This window comes from Lutra lutra, chromosome 5 (assembly GCF_902655055.1).
Source record: "Lutra lutra chromosome 5, mLutLut1.2, whole genome shotgun sequence".
Classification (NCBI taxonomy): domain Eukaryota; kingdom Metazoa; phylum Chordata; class Mammalia; order Carnivora; family Mustelidae; genus Lutra; species Lutra lutra.
This window is the reverse complement of record NC_062282.1, coordinates 162,777,148-162,802,031: the sequence shown is the minus strand read 5'-3', so window position 1 is coordinate 162,802,031 and position 24,884 is coordinate 162,777,148. Positions and strand designations below refer to the sequence as shown.

General features: G+C 60.1%; 1 protein-coding gene across 32 annotated transcripts in view; it reads left to right on the top strand.

The window, feature by feature from the left end:
* The window catches only part of OBSCN (obscurin, cytoskeletal calmodulin and titin-interacting RhoGEF), a 146,109-nt gene that overhangs the window by 100,608 nt on the left and 20,617 nt on the right, over positions 1–24,884 (top strand). For 27 of the 32 annotated variants that reach the window (XM_047729435.1, XM_047729436.1, XM_047729434.1 and 24 more), the window contains 26 exons: positions 762–1,135; positions 1,606–2,479; positions 3,152–3,430; positions 8,694–8,772; positions 9,278–9,402; positions 9,496–9,693; positions 10,204–10,236; positions 10,466–10,564; positions 10,819–11,037; positions 11,302–11,374; positions 11,519–11,589; positions 12,237–12,356; positions 12,481–12,620; positions 13,061–13,261; positions 13,378–13,463; positions 13,631–13,804; positions 14,318–14,474; positions 14,799–14,915; positions 14,995–15,159; positions 15,458–15,616; positions 15,736–15,913; positions 16,318–16,431; positions 20,922–21,089; positions 21,251–21,353; positions 21,599–21,728; positions 23,165–23,273. In XM_047729435.1, the coding sequence (XP_047585391.1) occupies positions 762–1,135; positions 1,606–2,479; positions 3,152–3,430; positions 8,694–8,772; positions 9,278–9,402; positions 9,496–9,693; positions 10,204–10,236; positions 10,466–10,564; positions 10,819–11,037; positions 11,302–11,374; positions 11,519–11,589; positions 12,237–12,356; positions 12,481–12,620; positions 13,061–13,261; positions 13,378–13,463; positions 13,631–13,804; positions 14,318–14,474; positions 14,799–14,915; positions 14,995–15,159; positions 15,458–15,616; positions 15,736–15,913; positions 16,318–16,431; positions 20,922–21,089; positions 21,251–21,353; positions 21,599–21,728; positions 23,165–23,273 (4,545 nt within the window). The remainder of the gene's footprint in view (positions 1–761; positions 1,136–1,605; positions 2,480–3,151; positions 3,431–8,693; positions 8,773–9,277; positions 9,403–9,495; positions 9,694–10,203; positions 10,237–10,465; positions 10,565–10,818; positions 11,038–11,301; positions 11,375–11,518; positions 11,590–12,236; positions 12,357–12,480; positions 12,621–13,060; positions 13,262–13,377; positions 13,464–13,630; positions 13,805–14,317; positions 14,475–14,798; positions 14,916–14,994; positions 15,160–15,457; positions 15,617–15,735; positions 15,914–16,317; positions 16,432–20,921; positions 21,090–21,250; positions 21,354–21,598; positions 21,729–23,164; positions 23,274–24,884) is intronic. The other 5 variants (XM_047729456.1, XM_047729424.1, XM_047729457.1 and 2 more) reach the window with 2 other exon arrangements.

Sequence of the window (24,884 nt, the reverse complement as noted above, 5' to 3'; positions counted from 1 at the left end):
GTCACATTGATACCTGAGCAGGACGCTGGCCAACACATGCCTTCCTACTCACTGCTGGTCCCTTGAGCTCTCCCGCCTCTGTCCTCTGAACCTCCCTTCTCCCTTCCTTCTGAGTCCCCCACTCTGTGCTCTGAGCACTGCCATGCTGAGTCCCCCACTGAGTCACTCCCCCACTAAACTCATGCCCCCACACTAAAAGGTCCCCCACCGCCTGTGCTCTGAGCCCTCACTATGAGCATCCCCATTCTGATCCCCTTCCTCTGGGCTTGACCCCCCATGCCCTGTGCTCTGAGCCACTGCAAGACCCTTATCACCACCAGGCTCCCCACGGACCCCCTTCTCTGTGCACTCTGAGCACCCCACCCCAACTCTGGCCCCCTTCCCCCGTGCACTGACCTCCCCACTCTCTCTGACTCCCTCCCTCTGTGCTCTGACTCCTCCCCCATCACTCCCCCCGCTCCCCCAACCCCCCACTTGCTCTGAACCCCTCACACTCTGAGGCATCTGCACTTTCCCTGACTCTGGCCCTGTCCTTGGGCTCACTCCTCTTCTGCAGGGGCCTGATGTAGGTTGAGGTCTGGCCTCATCAAGGAAGCTGAGACCAACAGGGCAGTTCAGAACCTCAAAACCTTGTAAAGACTGGGCCTTCAGAGCTCTCTGGTCTACTGAGGAGAACCACAGTCACAGCTGAGGCCAGCCTGGGGTAAAGGTTTTGTCATCCCCCCACCCCCACCTGCTGACCAGTCTCCTGTCCTTCTCAGTGGTGCTGACCCCCGGGTGTGGGGATGAGACCCCTGCACAGCCCAGCCTCCCCCCTGAGGCAGCCCAGGAGGGCGACCTGCACCTGCTGTGGGAGGCCCTGGCCCGGAAGCGCCGCATGAGCCGTGAGCCCACGCTGGACTCCATCAGTGAGCTGCCCGAGGAGGACGGTCGCCTGCAGCGTCTGGGACAGGAGGCAGAGGAAGCAGCCCCTGACCTCTCGGAGGACTACTCCACAGCAGACGAGCTGGCACGAACTGGCGAGGCTGACCTCTCACAAACCAGCTCTGACGATGAGTCCCGGGCAGGCACTCCTTCCCTGGTTGCCTACCTCAAGAAGGCTGGGAGGCCCAGCACCTCACCACTGGCCAGCAAGGTGAGTGTCCAGTGTGACCTGCAAGGAAAGGCCTGGATGGCTCAGATCTTCACCACTTATCCACCATCAACCCACCCATCCCCCACTCACCCATCCCCCACCCATCCATCAGAACCACTCACGCATCCATCCCCCACTTAGGCATCTACACACCCTTCCACCTGTCCACCCATCCACCATCCAGCTGGCTGTTAAGAGCTGAAACTAGTCTTTCTGTCTCACAACCTGTCAGTCTCTGTCCGGGTGACCACTTAAAGTGGTTTCAGGGGGTGGGCCTCCATCTCGGAGGCCATAGGAGTCACTAGGCACCCGTAGGTTAAGCAGCAGCAGGAAGCAGAGTGGTGTGATGTACAGATACATGGAGCAGGGACGGGAGCCCTGGGCTTTGCTTCCAGCCCTGCCCCAGCTGTCCCTGCACCATCCTTTCCCTGTCACGGGCTTCAGTTTCCCCACCTTCCCTGTGTGCACAGGCTGGGGTCCCCACAGTCCTACCTGGGAAGCCACAGAAGCATCAGGACCAGCCAGCGGCCACTCGCCCACCACCAGGAGACCTGAGTGCCGAGGACCTGAGTGACCCATCCATGGACAAGGCAGCCGTGAAGATCCAGGCTGCCTTCAAGGGCTACAAGGTCCGCAAGGAGATGAAGCAGCAGGAGGGACCTGTGTTCTCCCGCACGTTCGGGGACACCGAGGCACAGGTGGGGGATGTCCTGCGTCTGGAGTGTGTGGTGTCCAGCAAGTCGGACGTACGTGCCCGCTGGCTGAAGGATGGCATGGAGCTGGCGGACGGTCGGCACCACCACATCGACCAGCTTAGCGACGGCACCTGCTCCCTGCTGGTCACGGGCCTGGGCCGGGCGGACGCCGGCCGCTACACCTGTCAGGTGAGCAGCAAGTTCGGCTGCGTGGCCCATAGCGCTTGTGTGGTGGTCAGTGGGACTGAGAGCGAGGCAGAGAGCTCCTCGGGGGGTGAGCTGGACGACGCCTTCCGCCGGGCAGCCCGGCGGCTACACCGGCTCTTCCGCACCAAGAGCCCGGCTGAGGTCTCAGACGAAGAGATCTTCCTCAGTGCGGATGAGGGATCTGCAGAGCCCGAGGAGCCTGCAGACCGGCAGATGTACCGCGAAGACCAGCACTTCGTCCACATCCACTTCGAGTCATTGGACGAGGCCCACCGTGCGGCCACCTGCTTCCAGGAGATGTTCGGCACCATGGGCATCTTGGTGGACATCGACCTGTCAGAGCAGGGGCCCAGGGGTGTGGAGATGCGCATCAGCAAGCTGGTTCCGCCCCCTGCTGCGCTGCAGGCGATGGCGCCCTGTCCACTGACTGCGGAGGAGGCCGGTGAGTCTGCCCGCTGCCTGCTGCCCGGGTGGGGCGGGGGAGAAGAAGGATCCCAGCGGCTGCAGACTTGGGGAGTTGGCCGGGCTCCTGCCTCTGGCCACTGCAGATGCAGCCCACAGGGCTGGAAGAGCCCGAATTCGGGGGTAGCAGAGTTCACTGTCCATCCCAGCTAGCTCCTCCGGCGGGCCTCAGTGTCCCCTTTTGTGAAGCGGGTCTAGGGATCCCGACTTCCCAGGGTTTGCGTTTCTTGCTCCGTGAGGGTTTGGGATTAATGGCTATAAAAGGTGGGGTTCCATGGCCCCCTTCGCCTGCTCGAACAACCAAGTTAATTTTAAAGCTGTTCCACTATTGGCTTGCATGTCCCTAGGAACAACAGTGAGGTGTGACTCATAGCCCCTGGCATCAGGTCTGGAAACCGTCTCATGCTTGCAGCCCTGGACCCTCAGCCCACGCAGCATTTGTCTCCCCTCCCCTCCCCTGACTCCCATTTCCTGTCTCTTATCCCCTGCCTCTCGATGGTTTGAGACCCAGGCCGGGAGGTCAAGGACCCTCCCAGAGAATGGGGTGAAGCTGGCAGGGCCTGCAAGTGATGCACGCTGGGCCACCGGCTGCTGGGGTGGCTGGAGGAGAAGCGGGGGCCCACTCACTGCACGCCCCACCTGCCCCTTGCAGCCCCGGTATTCCTGACTGAACTGCAGAACCAGGAGGTGCTGGACGGGTACCCCGTGAGCTTCGACTGTGTGGTGACTGGCCAGCCCGTGCCCACTGTATGCTGGTTCAAGGACGGCCGGATGCTGGAGGAGGACGACCACTACATGATCAGCGAAGACCAGCAGGGCGGTCACCAGCTCATCATCACAGCTGTAGTGCCCGCAGACATGGGCGTATACCGCTGCATGGCTGAGAACAGCGTGGGTGTGTCGTCCACCAAGGCCGAGCTCCGCGTGGACCGTGAGTACGGGAGGCGGGGTTGATCAGGGCCACCGTGGGAGCTAGGGGAGGGGGTGGTGCTGGGCTGTAGGAGGACCCGGAGAACATTGGTTTCAGGTCAGAGAGGACTGGGAAGCTCCATGTCTTGGGGCCAGGCTGGGGGTGGGGGGGCCTTCCCTCCTTGGGGGGTGTCTGGGACAGGTCACAGGGGCCCCCAGCATGCATGGCGGTTTGCTATGGTACAATAAGCAATATGAATTTGGTCATCCTTGGTGCCAAGCACACAGTTTCTGAGTCCCTCAAGTCCCCCCGAGGGACAAGGGGACAGGAGGTGTGTTTTATTCTAACACGGTGACTCCTGGTAGGCTCAGGATGAGTGTGTCCACCTGGTTTTTGAGAAAAGCGCAAGAGCATTTCAGTGGAGGAAGGGTAGGATGTCAGATTCAGGGATAGAATCTCAAGTAGCGCTGGAGGGATTCGGGTGTTTATCCGCCAAAAAATCCGGCCTCATAGAAAGATGAGCTTCACAGGGATTACAGATGTAAATAGAAAATACAAAACTATGGGACTTTCAGGAAAGAGATCGGAGGAGATCTTTAGGAGCTGTGGCCAGGAAAAGACTACTTACATTTGACAACTGAAGCAACACCCACCAAAGGGAAAATCGGTCAAAGTTACAAACTTCTGCTCTGAGAAAGACCCCACATTGAGGGACTGCGGGCTGGGGGAAGGCATCTGCCAGTCACATATCTAGGAAAGAACTTGATCTGAAAACAACAACAACACTCAATGGTGAACAGTGTAAAAAAAAAAAAAGTGGACACGAGCAGGACACAGGGCCATGGACGTGGCCACCATCATCAGCAGAGTCCCACAGAAGCCAGCCCCCGGGAACGAGACGAAATTGTGTATGTTTACCAAAGTAGGAGCATTTCATCCTGCAGTGGCGATCTAGGATTCCAGCATTGCTGTCCTTATGCCTGAAGGATGTCTTCCAACCTTTTTAACGTAATCTGGGAACGCTAGAATTCTTCCAGCTTTTGTATATGTGAAACAATGTCTGTATTTCTTCTGTGATTTGGAAAGCTATTTTTGCTAGGACGATTTTTTTTCTTCTCCTCATATCTTAAAGGTGCTGCTCACCGTCTACTCTCTTGGACGGTTTCCACTGAGAAACAGGAGGTCATTCGTATCTTTCTCTGTGCAAAACTTGCCTTTTCTCTTGGTATTTAAACATTTCAGATACTTGCTTGCCATAAAATGTGCTAGGAACGTACAGTTCAGGGGATGTTAGTATGTTCGTCTTGTGTGCAAGCTTTGCTGCCATCTAGTGCCAGAACGTTCCCGGGATCCCAGGGAGAAACCCTGTGTCAGTTAGCTGTTGCCCCATCCCACCTTCCCTGGCCCCAGAGACCCCTGAACTGCCTGCCATCCCTGTGGCTTTGCCCATTCCAGACATTTCACGCGAATGGAATCCTATGCTATGTGGTCTCTTGTGTCCGGTTTCTACCACCGAGTGTGTTCGGGAGGGCATCCACACTGTAAGCTTCACCCGTTTCTCGGGTGGAAAATCACTCTGTGCACGTGGGCTGCTTATCCACACATTTCCGATGCAACATGCTGATCAGCGTGGCTCTTCTCGGTAATGCTGCCGTGCCTATCTGTGTACAAGCCTTAGTATTTGGGGACCTGTGTCCTGCTTGCGGGCACACAGGTAGGAATGGAATCGCTTAGCCATATGATCACGCTGGGGCTACCTTTGTAGGAACTGGCAAGCTGCACTGAGCATGCCCCCAGTAGTGGGGGTTCCTCCCCCTTCCCCCGCCCCACCCAGCAGCACCTGTTGCCGTTCATCTCTCCAGCCCTGGCTGCCCCGAGCACTGTGCATGTCCCTCCTCACGGACGGTGCTGCCTGTCTTCTCATGTGCTTATTGGGTATTTTTGTCTGTTCTTTGGAGACATGTCTCCTCAGATCTCATGCCCATTTTCAAGTTGGGCTTTGATTTTGAGTAGTCAGAGTTCTTCATATAACCTGGGCATTATGCCCTTATCAGATATGTGGCTTTCGAATATTTTTTTTCCATTCTGAGGATTTTCCTTCCACTTTTTTGATGATGTTTTTGGATGCACAAGGACTTACTAATCGTGATGAAGCCCAGTACTTCTCCTTCACCTGCTTGTACTTTTATTGTCACGTCTATAAGACTGTCGCTTAATCCAACGGTATAAAGATCTACAACCCTTTTTTCCCTAAGAGTTTGATAGTTTTGACTCTTATATGTAGGTTTAGTTTGGGTATATGGTGTAAAGTAAGGGCCCAATTCATTCTTGTCTCAGGGAAATGCCATTGTTCCAGCATCGTTCACAGAAGGGACTATTTTCCTCCATGAAATTGTTGTGTAACTCCTGTCAAAAGCTGACTCCCTTGACATGTATGGGTTTATGACTGGGGTCCTAACTCCGTCCTGTGTATCCGTGCATCTGTCGTCCTGGCAATACCATGCTGTGTTGACTACTGCAGCTTCGTAGTCCCTTTGGAAATCTAGACACGTGAGTCCTTCAGCTTCACCCCTGTTCCGACTGGTCGGAGCATCTGGGTCCCATGTGTCTTTATAAGACTTTGAGGATCAGTGTGTCAGTTTTCTCAAAGATGATCTTTGGGTATTTTCTTAGCATTTCCTTCTTTTTGTTGGTTTTGAGTAATCTGACGGTGCCGTTCTTGGGTGCACTCTTCTGTGTGTTTCCCTGTGCTTGCCGTTCACGGAGCTTCTCGGGATTTGGGGTTTCTGGTTGTTGTCAGGTGTGCATGTGGTTTTGGCCGTCATTTCCTCAAGCGTCTTCCCTACCCCCCTCATCGGGGACTCCAGTTGCAGGCACGTGAGGTGGTGTGCAGTGGCGTGACCATGGGCCAGCCCTTCTCACCGGCCACCTTTGTAGTCTGCATTCCATTTCACGTTGTTTGTACCACTGTTCTCTCAACTCCGCTGTCCTCCAGGAATGGCTAACCTGCCGTCAGTCCCATCAGTGGATCGTTTGTCCTATGAGGGCTCCTGAAGTCTTCTTTCGCATGCTGGGGGTCTCTGTTCATGCAGTTCTCTTCCCTGCTTTGATGTCCTCCTCTGCCAGTTCCACGTGCGTCTTTCTGGCTTGGTTGTGACCCACTGGGGGATGTTTTCCTGCCTCCCTGTGTCTCTGATGGGCCACGCGGGGGTAGGGCTGGATACTTTGTATTTCTGATCTTCTTGAGGTTTTCCTCTTGGATGGGGAGCAGGCGGGGCTCCATCTAGGGCTGACTCCCTCCCTCTGCTGAGGGGAGGGCCTTCCTGTAACCTGATGCCACAGATGGGGGAAGTTCCCAGTCCAACTGGAAACGCAGAATCCGCATACTGTTTTGTTTTTTTTTTTAAGATTTTATTTATCTGACAGAGAGAGATCACCAGTGGGCAGACAGGCAAGCAGAGAGAGAGAGAGGAGGAAGCAGGCTCCCTGCAGAGCAGAGAGCCCGATGCGGGACTCGATCCCAGGACCCTGAGATCATGACCTGAGCTGAAGGCAGAGGCTTAACCACTGAGCCACCCAGGTGCCCCCTGCATACTGTTTTGATGGCCCCTTCAGATGACTGGTCCCCCTACGTGCACGTGCTAATCGGTGCTCTGCCCGCTCTCTTCTCTGGCTTCTGTCCTGTGGACCCCAGCAGCATTCACCATCCAGGACAGCATGCCTGACTCTGCCTCAGTTTCCCCTCCTGGACCTGGAAACTCAAGGCGGGAAGCTAGGGCAATCACAGGGCTCATCACTGTTTCCAATCTGCAAGGAATCAACAAGAAATTCTCTGAGGCCAGCAGGGGTCCTTCAATGAACTCAGCTCTGAACCCCATCCATGGGGAGTCAGCATCAGACCCACACGGAGCCAGCATCATACCCCACACCCCGTGGAGTCAGTGTCACACCCCCAGGGAGTCAGGTTCATGCCCCCACGGAGTCAGCATCACCACCCCCCCCGCAGAGTCCCCGTCATGAACGACCCCCGCCCCCCCGGAGTCAGCATCAGACCCAGTCAGAGTCCCCGTCAAGCTCTCCTGCAGAGTCAGCATCATCGCCCCCTTCAGAGTCAGCATCACACCCACGCGGAATCCCCATCAAGCCCCACCAACGGAGTTATCATCCGCCCCCGCTCCCCGCAATCAGCAATACACCCATGCAGAGGGAGACCGCCTCATCCCCCACACAGTCACACTTCAGGCCCACACACCACCACACTGCAGACCCCAATTGCAAGTTTGGGGCCCACACACTCTCCGACCCCCGTGACAGACCCGAGGTCCCCACGGTCACTCGATGGGTTCTACGCACATGCTGAGTGGCTCACAGAGCTCAGGGAAACACTCTCCTTCTTCTTTTAACCCCTTTATTGTAACAAGACATGACTCAGAAGTAGCCAATGGAGGACATGCTTGGGGCAGGAGCGTGGGGCTTGTGTGTCCCTCGAGTGTGTCCCTCTCCCTACATCTGATGTGGTCTCCAGAAGCTCCCCAGGCCCTACCTTGTGGGGTTTGTGGGGGCTTTGTTCCGTGGGCCTGATGGATTCAGTCCTGGGCCGTTGGTTGGGGGTGATGGATCCTACCTCCATCTCTCTCCCTGCCCCCTAGGTAAGGGGGTGGAACTGACACTTCCTACCCTTGGGTCCAGGGTTGGGTCCCCTGGCCACCAGCCTCCACCCTGAGGGGCTATCCAAAGTCACTTCCTTATGTAACAAAAGGCACCTTCGTGCCTCTCAGCACTGGGAACTCCAAAGGTTTTAGGGGCTCTGTGCTGGGAACCTGGGCCATGCTTCTTGCTAGAAACTCCACTGTCACAAACGTTGTACTGTGTGCAGGGGCAGGATGGGGGAGGGTATCTGGGTCCAGGGAGCTTTAACAGGACCACGGAGCAGGTGGCTGGAACATCATCTACTCAGGGCTCTGGAGGCCGCGCTGGAGGCCTGCGTCTGGGCTCAGGGTGCCAGGGAGACCATCTTCTGGCAGCAGATGTGGTCTTCCCACAGGGTCCTCACCTGGGGTCACCCATCCTCAGGGCACCCTTCTGGTCCTGGGGGCTTCCTCGCAGGAGCCCCTTTAACCCTGATTGCCTCCCAAAGGCTCCACTCCTGACAGCCACATGTTGGGGTTGGGATTTCCACAGATGGATCTGGGGGAGGGATCTGGGTAGCTGGCCCCCAGGGTGTAGGGGGGGCACCCATGCAAGTCAGGCACCAGCCTCACGGCAGCCACTCTTCCTTTCCTAGTGACCAGCACAGACTATGAAACTGCAGCTGATGCCACGGAGACCTCCTCCTACTTCAGCGCTCAGGGATACCTGTCCAGGTAGAGGGCCGTGCACAGGCGGGCAGACCCAGTGGGTGGCAGTGCCGTCTGGGACCGAAAGAGCATGAATACTAGAGCTTTCCACCGGGCCCCAGCAGTGTCTGTCCAGCATACAAGGGGCACTCTGAAGTCGCCCACTGCCCCTGACACCCCAGATGCTGGACTCTTCCCTGGTCTACCTCACTTCCCCTGACATCCCCCCCAGATGCCGGACCCCTCCCCAGTCCACCTCATGCCCCTGACATCCCCCCCTCCAGATACTGGACCCCTCCCCGGTCCACCTCACTGCCCCTGACACTCCCCAGACGCTGGACCCCTCCCTGGTCCACCTCACTGCCCCTGACACACCCCCAGGCTCTGGACCCCTCCTTGGTCCACTTCACTGCCCCTGATACCACCCCAGATGCTGGTCCCCTCCCTGGCCCACCTCACTGCCCCTGACCCCCCCAGATGCTGGAACCCTCCCCGGTCCACCTCACCCCACCTTCTCTGTTCTCCCTGCCAGCCGGGAGCAAGAGGGCATGGAATCAACCTCAGAGGAGGGCCAGCTGCCCCAGGTGGTGGAGGAGCTGAAGGACCTCCAGGTGGCCCCCGGCACACGCCTGGCCAAGTTCCAGCTCAAGGTGAAAGGTGAGGAAGACAGACCGCCGGCAGGTGCAGGCTGGGCCATCACAGGTGCCCCCGGGGTTGAGGCCAATGTTGACCACTCCCCCGTGGCCACAGGCTACCCAGCACCCCGACTGTACTGGTTCAAAGACGGGCAGCTCCTGACGGCTTCTGAGCACATCCACATGGCGGACAGGAAGACGCTTCACACCCTGGAGGTCGTGTCGGTCACCCGTGAGGATGCTGGCCAGTATTCGGCCTACATCAGCAACACTGTGGGCGCGGCCTACTCGTCTGCATGGCTGCTGGTCCGAGGTGGGTCCCTGGGACAGGGTGTCCACACCTGGACCACCTCGGTCCATGGGCACCGGCATGGTGGGGGGCATGGGGTCCATGACGCAGACCCAGGCAAGTGTGGGGACACCGTGAACAGTGCGGAGGAAGAGGCCAGCAGTTCCCATGGGAGGAGAGGTCTGCACGTCCTTGTCTCCAAAGCCCTGAGCACCTCCAGGTGCCTCCATGTCACACCCGAGCCAGCAGTGTCTGAGGGACCCAGCGCTGCCCAGACTCCCCTCTGACCTTCAGTGCGACCTCGTGTCCACTGCAGAGCGACCCCCACACTCCTGGGGCCGTGGGGTGGGAGGCCTCACACTGGATCTCTGGAGCCTCAGGGTGTGCTCCCTGCATGGTCTGAGTCTCAGGGAAGGTGTGGCTAGGAATGGGGACCCCGACCCCCGCGGGTGCACCGGCCCTGGAGAGACAGGCCCCCTGGGGACATAGGCCCCCCGGGCTATAGGCCTGATCTCTGTTTCTTGCCTCTTTCAGGCCCCAAAGATCCCGAAGAGAAGCCTGCATCGGGTGAGCCCGTGGGTGGGCAGAGGGTGGGTGGGTGGGTTGGCCCAAGGGCATGAGGGATACCACCTTGCAGATGGAGGAGGGTTGGGGGCAGGCTGCAGAGACCCAGGCTCCAGGTGGGATGAGGCTGGGACCTGGGGCTGGGGCTGTAGCAGGGGCCTCTAGAGGCCACGCTCCCCAGCAGGGATGGGGCTCGACATGCGGTCATCACCAGTGTTTGCCGAATCTCCAGATGTGGGCCAACAGCTGGTGCCACCCCGGTTCCTGGAAAGATTCACCTCCAAGAAAGTAAAGAAAGGTTCCAGCATCACCTTCTCAGTGAAGGTGGAAGGTAAGGCTCTCCTAGCTCCCTGCCCCCACCCAGGACCCCCACCCAGGGAGCTCAGAGCAGACCTCACCATGCCCCCATGGAGGACCCCCACCCAGGGAGGCTCAGAGCAGGCCCCTCCCTGCTCCCACCCAGGACCCCCACCCGGGAAGACCAGAACAGGCACCTCCTGCCTCTACTCAAAGCCCCCCAGGCAGATTTGAGGTGCCCCCCAGCTGCGGGAGCCCCTTCCCCATGGGCTCTTGCCTGTCCCCCAGGCTCTCCCGCCCCCACGGTGCATTGGCTGCGGGAAGAGGCCGAGCGGGGCGTGCTGTGGATCGGCCGGGACTCACCGGGCTACACGGTGGCCAGCTCAGCCCAGCAGCACAGTCTGGTCCTGCTGGACGTGGGCAGACAGCACCAGGGCACCTACACCTGCATCGCCACCAATGCCGCGGGCCAGGCCCTCTGCTCCGCCAGCCTGCACATCTCTGGCTGTGAGTCGACGGGGGTCACTGACCCAGCAACCACCACCCCCTGCCGGAGCTGGGGAGACCCCAAACACAGCCCCTGGGCCAGCTGCCAGGCCGTGTCCTGCAGGCTCTGCTCAGCGGGCTGAGGCCCTCCCAAGGCCCCTGGCCACCCTGAGCATGTCCATCTGGGGGCTCCCTCGATCTTTGGAGGGGTGAACGGGTCCCAACCAGCACTGGCTCAGGGCTGTGGGCCGTCATCCTTGGGGGCTCACTCTGTTCTCCTGACAGTGCCCAAGGAGGCGGGCGCTGCAGAGGAGCACGCTGGAGTGAAGGAGGCCCTCATCTCCACCTTCCTGCAAGGGTGAGTGCGGGGGAGCAGGCCAGCAGCAGCACTGGCTCTGGATAGGGCATCCTGTCTGGACTGCAGCCCTCTCTGAGCCTCAGTGTCCCCTTGTAAGAGGAGGGCTCCGGTGAAGGCAATCTCTCAGGACACCGCTCCCTTTAGGGCCCAAGCGGTGTCTGCACAGATGACCGAGACCACGGGGTTTGCCGCTGATATCGCTGGGCAGAGGACAGGTACAGGCTGGTTGGGAGCAGGGTGGGGGCTGACACGCCCCTAGTGTGGGGGTGAGGCATGGAGGGGGCAGCTACAGCTCTACAGGCCCAGAAACGACTGCTTGCCCTCCATGGGGCCTGATTCTGAGCCTTGTGGATCTGGGGACCCTGCTGGCCCTGGGCTCAGAGCTCAGAGCTGCGGGTGCTGGGCCTGGACACAGGTAGTGGCCTCTGAGGGCTGGGTGAGGGCGGGGCAAGGGAAGGGGCGGACAGGTGCTGGGCTGCCACCATGGAGACCTCTTCAGTTCTGGATTCTCCCCCACCCCCCAGCAGGGTCCTTCTGTCCCCTTCCCACCACCCACACAGGGCCTCCCCAACCCTGGGGGATTTGTGACTTCAACGGAAGTCTGCACCGTGGGCGGGAAGGGAGGGTCATGTGCTCTGCATGCTGGTTGCCCACCTTTGGAGTCACTTCTTGGCTGACCCCCACTCACCCAGGCAGCCCTCATGAGCCCTTAACCCGACCCTCCCAAGCTTCCGGCAGTAATGGTCTCAAGTCTGTGCCATCCTTGGCACTGCAGAGGCCGGAGCCTGGGACAGGGCCTGGAGGGGGTGCCTGGGCAAGTCTGCGAGGCACATGACTGGCTGAGCTGGGTTCTGGCCCCTAGCAGAGCCCACGGCGGTGGAGGCCCGTGGCCACCTGTCCCTGGCTGAGGTGGGCACAGAAGAGTTCCTGCAGAAGCTCACGTCCCAGATCACTGAGATCGTGTCGGCCAAGATCACACAGGGTGAGGGCACTGCTGGCCGTGCCCCGGGAACTGGGCTGTGCCTTGTTCATGTGCCCTGGACACCGCTGGGGAGGGGACAGGGGTGCAGGCCCTTCCTGGAGATCATGTGCCCTGTGTCCCCCAGCCAAGCTGCAGGTGCCTGGAGGGGACAGTGATGAGGAATCCAAGACACCATCTGCATCCCCCCGGCACGGCCGTTCCCGCCCCTCCTCCAGTGTCCAGGAGTCGTCCTCAGAGTCGGAGGACGGGGACTCCCGAGGCGAGGTACTCTGACTGGCAGGGGTGGGTAGGGCACTGGTGGGATGAGGGGGCCACACAGCTCGGTGGCCATCCCCTCTGCTACCCCGCGACGGGATTTCCATCAGCAGAGATTGCTGAGCCTGTGCTGAAACTGTATGAAGTCTCAGGTTGGCTTCTCACCCAAATTAATATATTGGGCACCCTGTAGCCTCAGGAGGCCTGGCTGGCTCCCACCCAGGTTCCCCGCCCCTCTGGGGTCTTTGGGGGCTACTGGGGCCTTAGGAGGTCAGGCCAGCTCCTGCCCGGCTTCCCCCACCTGGGGTCTTTGGGGGCTGCTCAGGCCTTGGGGGGCCAGTCTAGCTCCTGCCCGGGTCCCCTGCTCCTCTAGGATCTTTGGGGGCTGCTGGGGTCTCGGGATATTAGGCTGGCTCCCACCCAGATCTGACTCCGCATCATGCCCCCAGATCTTCGATATCTATGTGGTCACGGCTGACTACCTGCCCCTGGGGGCCGAGCCAGATGCCATCTCCCTGCGGGAAGGCCAGTACGTGGAGGTGCTGGACTCGGCCCACCCCCTGCGCTGGCTTGTACGCACCAAGCCCACCAAGTCCAGCCCCTCACGGCAAGGCTGGGTGTCCCCTGCCTACCTAGACAAGCGGCTCAAGGTACTGGATGGCTGGGCAGGGGCCCTGGGTGTGTTGTCACTGTGAGGCCAAGAGCCTAACTCCCATAGGGCAGGGCCAGAGCTGAGGCCATCTGCCACTGTCCCCCATTTTCATAGCAGCTGTCGCCTGAGTGGGGGCCCAGTGAGGCTCCCGAGTTCCCAGGGGAGGCCGTGTCTGAAGATGAATACAAGATGAGGCTGAGGTGAGGGGCTGGCAGGTGGGGCATGAACAGCTTTGTGGTGGCAGTGGTGGGACAGAGGTGGGTCTGCCTCCCTCCACCACTTTGCCAGGCTCGCTCGGACCGTGGGTGGTGGGCTGCGCAGACTCTGGGACAAGCCCTTGCCTCTCTCTTCCCTTGTCCCCGCCCAGCTCTATCATCCAGGAGCTGCTGAGCTCTGAGCAGGCCTTTGTGGGCGAGCTGCACTTCCTGCAGAAGCACCACATCCAGCACCTGGACCGCTGCCCGCATGTGCCCACGGCTGTGGCCAGCCAGAAGGCAGTCATCTTCCGCAACGTGCAGGACATCAGCCACTTCCACAGCAGGTGGGTGGGCAGGTGGGCCCTCAGATGTGCACACATGCATGCCAGCCACACGTGCACACTTGCTCACACACACGCCCGCATCCCCATGCACACACCTGCACACACCTGCACGTGTGGGCATGTGTGTACACGGCACTACAGCATATGTGTCTGCACACAGAGATGTTCATGCACACAGATATGCATGCACATAGACATGCGCACAGACAGACATGCACACTCGGACACATGCACGCCTGCATCCACAGGCACATGCCTCCACGTGTGGCCACAAATAGGCACATGTGTACATGACACGTGCAGCACATAGGCAAGGTTGCATGAACACACCCTTTGCTGCATGCATTCACACAGATGCTCATGCACACAGACGCCCCCACCACCACACCCATGGCCCACAGAGCGCAGTGCACTCAGTCCCAAGCAACCACACAGCCTAGCCCGGGGTGGTAGCCTGTTTCCTCCCAGACCTGAGGCCTCACTCTCCCCCAACTATTGTGCTCTCTGCTGTAGCTTCCAGCAGGAGCTGCAGAGCTGTGACACAGATGACGATGTGGCCATGTGCTTCATCAAGAACCAGGCAGCCTTTGAGAAGTACCTGGAGTTCCTGGTGGGCCGCGTGCAGGCCGAGTCAGCAGTGGTGGGCACGGCTGTGCAGGAGTTCTACAAGGTGCCCCCCAGCCCTGGCCCCACAGCTTACTGAGTAAAGTATAGCCCCTGGAGCCCCATGCTCACCTTCCGTTGGTGACATAGTGGGGCAGGGGTGCAGCTGGCTGGGAGGAGGGGCAGTGTGTGTGTGTGTGTGTGCCTGTGCAGTTGTGCAGGGGTGCAGCTGGCCAGGGAGAAGGGACGGTGCGTACATGTGCAGTGGGGCAGGGGTGCGGCCAGCCGGGGAGGAGGCAGGCACCCATGTGCACCCTGCTGCCCCAGCCCCCCACATCTCTGGCTCTGCTGACACTGCCCTGTCCCCCACTGCGCCCCGCGGCACCCACAGAAGTACACAGAGGAGGTGCTGTCTGCCGCAGACCCTTCGCAGCCGCCCCCACCGCCCCTGCAGCACTTCCTGGAGCAGCCCGTGGAGCGGGTCCAGCAGTACCAGGCCCTGCTCAAGGTAGGGGGTTCGCTGCCCAGCCCCCTCCCAGGCCTGGTTGCAGGGCCGCTGGGCGGAGGCCTGACACTGTGTCCCCCAGGAGCTGATCCGCAACAAGGCGAGGAACGGGCAGAACTGTGCACTTCTGGAGCAGGCCTATGCGGTGGTGTCCGCCCTGCCGCAGCGTGCGGAGAACCAGCTGCACGTGTCGCTCATGGAGAACTACCCAGGCACCCTGGAGGCACTGGGCGAGCCCATCCGCCAGGTCTGGGATGCTGAGATGTGGGGTGCAGGGTGCGGGGGAGCGGGCGAGGGTTTGGGCAGGGCCGCAAGCAGGGGCAGAGTGCCAGGGGCTCTGGGCTGACTGTGGGGGCGTGTACTGGGCTGACTGTAGAGGGGGTGTCTCTGGGCTGAATGCGGGGGCTCCGGGCTGCCCTTGGGGGCGTGTACTGGGCTGACTGTGGGGAGTTGTCTTGGGGCTGAATGCGGAGGCTCTGGGCTGACCTTGGGGGTGGGTTCTGGGCTGGCTGTGTGGGCTGGGGGCTGATGTCGGGCTCCTGCAGGGCCATTTCATCGTATGGGAGGGGGCACCGGGCGCGCGGATGCCCTGGAAGGGCCATCACCGCCACGTCTTCCTGTTCCGCCACCACCTGGTGGTCTGCAAGCCCAGAAGGGATTCCCGCACTGACACTTTCAGCTATGTCTTCCGGAACATGATGAAGGTGGGCTGGGGGGTGGGGCAGGGAGGACTGGGGGAGGCGCGGGGCCCAGCGTGGGGCGGGGACAGGTGCAGAGGCCTGCGTTCCTCCAGACACTCAGCCTGCATCCTCCAACCCCGCAGCTGAGCAGCATCGACCTGAACGACCAGGTGGAAGGTGACGACCGTGCCTTCGAGATCTGGCACGAGCGGGAGGACTCGGTGCGCAAGTACCTGCTGCAAGCACGCACGGTCATCACCAAGAACTCGTGGGTGAAGGAGATCTGTGGCATCCAGCAGCGCCTGGCCCTGCCTGTGTGGCGTGAGTCCCCCACGCTGGGAAGGCCTGGAGGCCCCAGTCTTGGCCCCTGAGCCTCAGCACCCTGCCCAGTCCTGGGAGGCAGGAGGGAGAGGCTCTGTCTGGAGCGCGGTTTGCTCAGCCTCTCAGCAGCCTGAGCTGGGGTGCTGGGCTGAACCTGACTTCAGTGCAGGGCAGCCTCAAGGTTCACACAGGCCCCCCAGCACAGGACAGGTGCCCAGACTGTTAGAGTCGGGAAGGGCCACCCGGATGGGTGGTCACAAGGGGTGGTGTCCGTAGCAACCACAGCTTTGGACCCTGGGGCTTCTCATGAGTCCAGGGATGGACCAAGGACCTGGGGCCGCTGCTGTCCCATGCACCAAGAGCTCAGAGTCAGTGTGTGTCTGTGTGTGTGTGTGTGCGTCCAGACCCCCCAGATTTTGAGGAGGAGCTGGCGGACTGCACAGCAGAGCTTGGTGAGACAGTGAAGCTGGCCTGCCGTGTGACGGGCACCCCCAAGCCTATCGTCAGCTGGTACAAAGGTAGGACCTTGCAGCCTGAGGGATATGGACGTTGCACCAGTAAAAGTTGGCCAGAGGGGTGGGCCTGGTCAGGGGTTGGGGGGGCAGGTGTGAGGGACATGTGTCCTATTACAGGGGCTCACTGCGGGCTCAGCCAGCCTGGCTGGGAGCACAGGTACACGAGGTAGGACAGAGCAGAGGCTGTGCCCCCGTGATTCAGAAGTGGTGACCCTGCTCACCCCAGATCTCACTCCTTAGCTGTCTCATTTGACAAGTTTGCATGGAGGGCTAGCACCCTGCTCCAGGTACCAGGGATACAGAGGCAACTAGGCCTTGCCCATGGGTGCTGTCCACGTAGGGGGGAGACCGATGGGAAACTGGTGGACAGACGTGTGGCAGCAAGTGGGGAGGTTCTGTGGCCATCCGGAGAAATGAGGCAGATGCAAGGGCAGCTGCTCTCTGGCCAACATGCGAGAGCCCTAGGGGGGCAGGCAGGCGGCCAGGAGAGGGCAGGGTAGACTCCGAGGATGGCCCTGGGGTGGGATATCTGGTGTGGCTCTGGGCATAACGGGAGTCACAATGTTTGGGGGTCCCAGTTCTGACACCAGCCACCATCCGGGATCCCCGGGACCACCCCCAGTTCTGACACCTGCTTTGGGGGTCCCATGACTGGCTTTGGGGTCCATGAATCACTGAAGGACTCACAGAACTCAGCAGAGTGTCTACTCAGGGTCTGGCTTATTGCAGGGGTGGGAAGAGGCTCCTGGGGAGGGGTCCAGCGGGGTGTCCAGCGGGGTTCCTGGGGCCTCCCACCTTCTGGTGGAGTCATGCAGACCACATCTCTCTCCCGCATGGATGCAGGCAGTGCAGTCTAGTCCTCCGGGGTACATGCGTCCGAGCCTTGTGTCCAGGGTGTCTGCTGGGGGGTCACTCACGCAGGCACAGCTGTCGACTCTCAGAGCTCCTGCAGTGGCCAAACTCCTGCCACGTGGTCCTAAGCCCCAGCCCTGCCTCACAGCTGATGGGGTCCAAGACCCCAGGTAAACCAGGACACTCTTACTGGGAGTCACCTGCCTGGGCTGGACTGGCAGGTAGACCTCCTAGTGTCCACTGCAGCCCGAAAACCCAAATCAAGTCCTGGTCTTGAAGGAGCCATCCCAGGATGGTCAGGCCCTCTGGGCCTTTGTCTGTCCTTCCTGGTCAAGGGCAGGGCTGCTGAGGACACCTGGGGTGTTGCTGGGCTTTTTCGGGGTCCCAGGGTCAGAGCCACAGGCCGGGGATCCCCCTTCTCTGCCCTGGGGTCGTCTTCTGCTGCCCCCACATTCTGGGGTCTCCTCCCCGGCACAGAACCTGGGAGTGCAACTTCCCATCCTGCGATCCCCCCATGGCCAGACCTGTGCCTGGGATGGCCAGTTCAGAGGGACAAGGTAGTTCAGGAAGTTTCCTGGAAGCAGAACGGGCCCCTGGGACTCCCTGCTTCTGACCAGGCTGCCCCCAGGAATGTGTGCTGGCCAGGCCACGTCTGTGTCCGAGGGGAAAGGAGGACACACCTTACCCTGAAGTGGTCAGCAGGGTGAGAGTTGGGTGGTCCTCTGCTCCTTTAATGCCGTGAACACCCTGGAGGGGAGGATTTGTTCTGGGGACAGCTGGGTGTCTGGTGACCAAGCTGCTCTCCTGAGGGGTGGGCAGGCAGAGGCGAGGGTCAGCAGATGCTGACACATGCTGTCATGAGGCAGCGGCTCCCACAGCCACAGGCTGTTGTGACCTGAAGCAGCGTCATGGTGGGAGATCCCACAGGGAGCCCCCAGAGCCTCAGATCTGCCAGGATGAGGGCACGCTCCATGTGCTGGGGCTCCACCCTAGACTTTGGGTGTCCCTATGGTCTTGGGCGCCATGCCATGCAGGAGCCCTGCTGGCCCAGGAGGGAGCCAGTGGCGACCTCACTTTGCTGCCACGGACCTTCAGTCCACCTGTCCACAGTCTGTGGGACAGCAAACCGAGTGGCCAGCTGCAGCAGTCTGAGCGAGGCTAGTGGGCCCAGGGTGACCCTTGCCGGGAAGCACAGAGCCCACAGGGCCATGCTGGTGGCCCTGATCTGCCCAGCTCCCGTCTGTGTCCCAGATGCTGCTGTGGTCAGTGTGCACCCTGGGTCTCAGCAGTGTAAAATGACCCAGACTCAGAAGGGGCCTGTGTCCCAGTCCATGAAGTCTGGAGGTGTGCTTGCACTTTGGGGGTCAGGCCCAAGAGGCAGAGGTTGGTTATTGTAACTGAGGGACCCAGCATGGGGAATGGACGTCTACTTGCCGGCCAGCAGACTGTTGTCATCTGGGTGGATGGTTTGAATGTTGGCAGCAGAGGATCACGTCCTGACCCTCCTGAGAGGACTGTCTGCCTGGCATGGAGAGGATGCGGAGAGGTCATGGTGCCTGCACGACCGAGGGTTGAAAAAGCAGGCATCCCTGTGCCCCTGGTGGAGGCATGGCTCTGCTTAGTGGATCCCATGACAGCCAGCCTGTCTACACCGGTGGGAGCCACAGGAGCAGTGATGTTTATCACCTGCTCTCTCTGGTGGCCATGCCACCTCTGCATCTGGTGTGTCCCCACCTGGAATGTCCCCTCCCACGTTCCAGCCACAGAACCCCAAACAGCAGACCTCAGACTGCAGAGGTGGAAGCCACAGCCATGGTCCCCGGATGTGGCCCCAAGGTGACACACCCTTCTCTGCTCCCCGGAACCTTGCTTGCATCCCATGTGTGGATGCAGGTGTCGGCCTCCTGCAGAGCTGGGAAAATCTAAGCTCCCCTGCCTGAGGCCCACCTGTGGTCATTTATCCCTTCGGTAGCAGAGGTCAGGGTGGTGGAGGAGTGGGAAGGGAAGAGGGAAGACACTTTGCAGCTCAGTAACGTTCCGTGTTCAGGGCTCGACAGAGCCCCACTCCGGGCAGCAGGAACATCTCTGGGATACGATGTCCCCTTCAGGGATGTGGACTTGGCAGCAACATCACATCACTGTCCAAGGCTCTGTGCCCCTTGGTTGGCTGTGGATTCCCATGCAAGGTGGTGACCTGTTGGATGGGGTGTCTCCTGGCCCAGACCCTCTCCCTGGGGTTCCCATGCAAGGTGGTGAGCCGTCGGATGGGGTGTCTTCTGGCCCAGACCCTCTCCCTGGGGTTCTCATGCAAGGTGGTGACCTGTTGGATGGGGTGTCTTCTGGCCCAGATCCTCTCTCTGGGGTTCCCACGCAAGGTTGTGAGCCATTGGATGGATGTCTGCTGGCCCAGAGCCTCTCTCTGGGATTTCCAGTCATCCGAAGGAATCCTTCCCTTGCTTTTGGTGCCTGGCCTTTCACCCAGGTGCTGGCCATCCTGTCCACTGCCCAGCGGGGTTGGGGACAGCTCTCTGTTTTCACCCAGCATGGGCTCTGGGATTTGTCAGGAAGCCAGCCAACCTTGGGTGTGTTCTGAGGAGAGAGCGTGTCCACCAGGGCACCATCCACAAAACTGTCCTTAAGCCCACTTCTTGGTACCCAGACTGCAGCCACCTGCCACACTTCCTCCATCCACAGGCAGCAACGGGAAGTGGGGTTTACTGCCCAGCGGACTCCGCGGTGTGGTCAGCAAGTCTGTCACTGAGTCCCAGGGACCCACGCATGTCCTGTTACCTGGCCCATGGGGCCTTCTGCTTATTTACCTCCTTTTTTTCCTGTAATACCATGTCCGTGATGGGTGTCCCTTCCTCGTTGCTGAAGTGTTTCCCTACTTACAAACCCACGAGCCAGCCAGAGGCAGACAGAAAACGCAAGACCTTGGGGTTGCAGGGTTGGTCTCAGAGAAAGCAGAACACCCCTGTCCACATGTTCGGGGTGAGGTGTCCCCTGCAGATGGTGGGTTGCCCCACAGGAGAGGAACCACGAGTTTCAGGAGATGCTGGGCTTCCATGAGGCTGCCAGCATGCCTGCTCACGCTCTCCTGAAACAGGGTCCCTTGAAAGAAAGTGCATGCCAAGGGTTCTGTGAGTCGGGACATGGCTTGGGGACCATTGTAATGGAGCAGCTGCATTTGGCACAGACAGGGCTGTGGGAAGGTGTCCACCTGTAAAGTCTAGGTATCTGTGGAGGACAGGGTTCTTCCCAGGGAAGACACTCGTCTGCCTGCCCACCACCCAGGAGAGAACTGTTTTTTGGCTGGAGATGTTTGGTGGTGAGAGACACGAGCAGTATCTGAGTGTCTGCAGTGGCCAGGTGACCGAGGTTCTGTGTGTCCTCTGTGGTGTCTGGTCCCTTTGCCTGCACCCCGCCTCCAGCTGTGAGCCTACTTTCTACGGCCACATGGTGGGCAGAGGTCTGGGGAAGGGGATGGGGCTCTGGGTCAGTGTGGCCAGCGGGGCTCCCCACCAGGGGTCTGAGGTCCAGGGGTGGCCCCCCAGCACTGCCCCATGACTGTGACCCCCAGGCAGGCCAGCCTCCTGTCCCCGGCAGGGTCCCTTCTGTGACGGCACTGCCTTCCTTTGCAGATGGGAAGCCAGTGGAGGTGGATCCACACCACATCCTCATCGAAGACCCTGACGGCTCCTGTGCCCTTATCCTGGACAACCTGACCGGCATGGATTCGGGCCAGTACATGTGCTTTGCGGCCAGCACTGCCGGCAATGCTAGCACACTGGGCAAAATCCTGGTGCAAGGTGAGCCCGCCCCAGGAGGGAGGCTGGAGGAGACAGCATCTGGACTCCACTACACCTCGGTGGCCCATGGGGGGTGCAGGCCTGCGGGTGGGGGTAGGGTCCTGCTCTGTCATGGGGTCTCTCTGTATCTCTTTCCCTTGGCTTGCTCTGTGACACCACAGTACCCCCACGGTTCGTGAAGAAGGTCCAGGCCATTCCTTTTGTGGAGGGAGAGGACGTGCAGGTCACCTGCACTGTCGAAGGCGCCCCACACCCTCAGATCAGGTGGGCTGGGAGGCTTGCATCCGGGGTACAGGAGGGGAGGTAGGCAGCGTGGTCACTGTGTGGGCTTGGGCAGATTCTGAACATGGCTCCTGCCCCAGGAAGGGCAGCCCCCTCTGAGGGTTGGGGGGTGGTGTCAGGAGCATGTGGGCTCTGGATGGAAGCCTGGTCCTGCAGGGTGGGCGAGAGGAGGGTCTTGAGTGGAAGAAGGTGGGGAGGCTCTTCTTACTCCCTGGGGTTGGCTGCAGGTGGTACAAGGACGGGGCCCTGCTGACACCCAGCACCAAGTACCGAACCCTGAGTGAGCCCCGAAGTGGTCTGCTGGTGCTGGAGATCCTGGCGGCCAGCAAGGATGACCTGGGCCATTACGAGTGCGAGGTGAGATGGCAGACACAGGGGACCTACCTCAGGGCTCACCATCACCCAGGGTCCCTGCATCATAATGAGGGAGGGTACTTCTGGCCCACTGTCACCCAGTGTCCCTGATGAGGGAGGGACCCCAGACCTGTGATCACCCAGTGTCCCCAGTGAAGGAGGGACCCCAGACCCACCATCACCCCATGTCCCCAATGGAGGGAACCCCAGGCCCACCATCAGTGTCCCCAGTGAGGGAGGGACCCAAGACCTACCATCATCTGGTATCCCTGATGAGGGAGGGACCCCAGACCCATCATCACCTGGTGTCCCCAATGAAGGATGGACCCCAGACCTACAATTACCCAGTATCCCTAATGAGGGAGGGGACTCCGGACCCACCATCACCTGGTGTACATGATGAGGAAGGGACTCCAGACCTACCATCACCCAGACTCCCTGATAAAGGAGGGACCCCAGACCTACCATCACCCAGTGTCCCCGATGAGTGTAGGGATCCCAGACCCATCATCACCCAGTGTCCCCAATGAAGGAGGCATCCCAGACCTACCATCACTCAGACTCCCTGATAAAGGAGGGACCCCAGACCTACCATCACTCAGTCTTCCCAATGAGGGGGGTCTTCAAACCTACATCACCCAGTGTCCCTGATGAGTTAGGGGACCCCAGACCCACCATCACCTGGTGTCCCCGATGAGGAAGGAACCCCAGAACTACCATCACTCAGTGTCTCCAATGAAGGAAGAGACCCCAGACCTACCATCACACAGTGTCCCCGATGAGGGAGAGGACTCCAGATCTGTGATCACTCAGTATCCCTGATGCGGGAGAGAATCGCAGGCCCACCATCACCCAATGTCCCCTAATGGGGTTGGGACCCCCAGCCCATCACCCAGTGTCCATGGCAAGGACAGGGACCTGGATGGGAGCTCTGAGTGACATCTTCTCTCCCAAAACCACCTGTTCACCTGCAAGGCCAGTGGTATTCTGTATAAGGTATTTGCAGGCTGTGGCTCTTGCTGGCTGTGAACCTCCTCTCTGTGGCTGCTGCTGGTAGCCTTGGTGGGACCAGGTGGGGGCTGTCCCCCACTGCAGCTCCTGGGGAGGCACACAGACTGGAGTTAGCTCTGGATTCACATGGTTTAATTCAGTGACTGCTAGCCACACATGCAGTTTGAGTACGTTAGCTCTAGGTAAAGACTTGGTTCCGTTTCCAGTGCTCAGGGCCCACACGGCCACCACACCGAGCTATACAGATAGTGTCCCCACCACCGAGGAAACCCCTGGGCAGTGCTAGGTCTGTGTGGGGGCCCTTTCTCTGTGGCAGGCTCTCTGGCTCTGGGACACAGCCAGGGAGGGCCTCCCCTATGTTAGAGATGGCCCCGACGGTCCCAAGGGTTTCACTGGCTCTAAGCAGGCTCCTGCCATCCGTCCTGCAGTTGGTGAACCGGCTGGGCTCTGCAAGGGGCGGGGTAGAGCTGTGCATGCAGAGCCCTGCTGTGCGGGCCCGGGAGCAGCTTCGCAGGGAGCAACTTGCCACTGTGGAAGGTAAGTGCTACTGTGGTGCCAGGTTGGTTGCCAGCCTTTCCAATCAGGGTGTGTTTCCTGGAGAAAGGGTGGTAAGGGCCGAGGAGGAGTCTGGGTGGGAGAGATGGGGATGCAGAGACCCTGGGGTAAGGGCTGGTTTCCAGCCCTCTACTGGGACAGCTTGAGGTGAGCCTTGAGGCCAGAGCTTCAGCAAGGCTGGAGGGCAGCCCTGGGGGTGGGGGAGGCCTGCGTCTGCCTTACCATTCCTGGGCTGTAATGAGTATGTAGAAAGGCTAGGCCTTGCCCAGCAGGCTGTGGGGCAGTGGCCAGCCAGGCGTCGTAATAGGCAGCAGGAATGTTGAGGAGGATGGCTCTGTGGGAAGCGTGCTGAGAGCAGAGCACCAGCTGCTGGGTCCCAGTTTGGTTCCCAGGAGAGGGAGTGATGTCAGGGGCCTGGTACCTCCACACTGGGTTGGGTTGTTCATGGGAAAAAGCAGAGTGCCATGGCTCTGCCTCCCTAGCCTGGCCTGGGGTGGTGTCTGGGGTCCCGGGATGGATGTCACTGAGGGGAGATGTGTTCCTGGATGAGGGGTGGAGAGCTAGCTGCTCAGGCCTCCACTCACACCTGAGTCCAGGGTTCTAGCTGTGCCCAGACTAACGATGGCCAGGATGGGAAGTGGGGCAGCTGGCATCTGCCCCAGGCTTGCTCAGTCAGAGAGCAGTCCTATGGTGCTCACAGGGCAGGCTGCAGCCCAGGGACAGCTTCTTCCAGTCTGGGTTGCCCCACCTAGAAGGGGCTACCTTGTCAGTTGGAGAGCCTCCTGTCACCAGAGTTATGTCGGCAGAGGCTGGACTGACACCTGGTGGAGCCGTAGCTTTCACAGTAGGACAGGCTGGAATACATGTCCTTCCAAGTCCTGAGTGTTGGCTTCTGTGATGCCTGGGGGTAATGGATCTAGTCCATCCTGGGGCACAATGTCCAGGGGACCCTATCTGGACCCTCCTGGAGTCAGCCTACCTGGCATCTGGAGCTCGACCTCACAGCCATCATCACAGAGTGGGCAAGGGTCCATGTTCCTGCCTTGCAGAGGGCCCTATGGTGTCTGCAGGCACCTTCACTTCCTGCAGTATGGTGTCTTATGTTGGGGAGGTGCTGAGCAAGGATTTCAGCACTCCTTCTCGGGCTGGCAACAAGCGCGTCCTACAGAGACATTCACTTCATTGTCATGATGGGTCCCTTTCTGTCAACGTCTCATGGCTGTGAAGTCTGGAAGAGGGGCAGCCCTCCAATACCAGGAACATGGTACCTCACATCCAAGGCGGCCAGTCCTCACAGACCCAGAAGTTGGAGCCTGCTACCTCCTGCTTCCTAACCCTATCCTGCCGCTTCATCTTTAACCTGGTGGCTCCACAGCCAGAATAGCCCCAGCTGGCCTTGTGGGGTGGGTGCTGCCCCCTCGCTTTTGGAGCTGCACTGGGCCAGGAGCCCCGCTTCGCACAGCTGCACCCCCTCTGATTGCTGCCAGTATCCACCAGGGCTTAGAAACCATCAGGTGGCAGGTCAGATCAGGAACAAAGGCACCAGGAATGTAGCAGCCAAGACATTCCCTGACCACCACTCCCCAGAGCAGC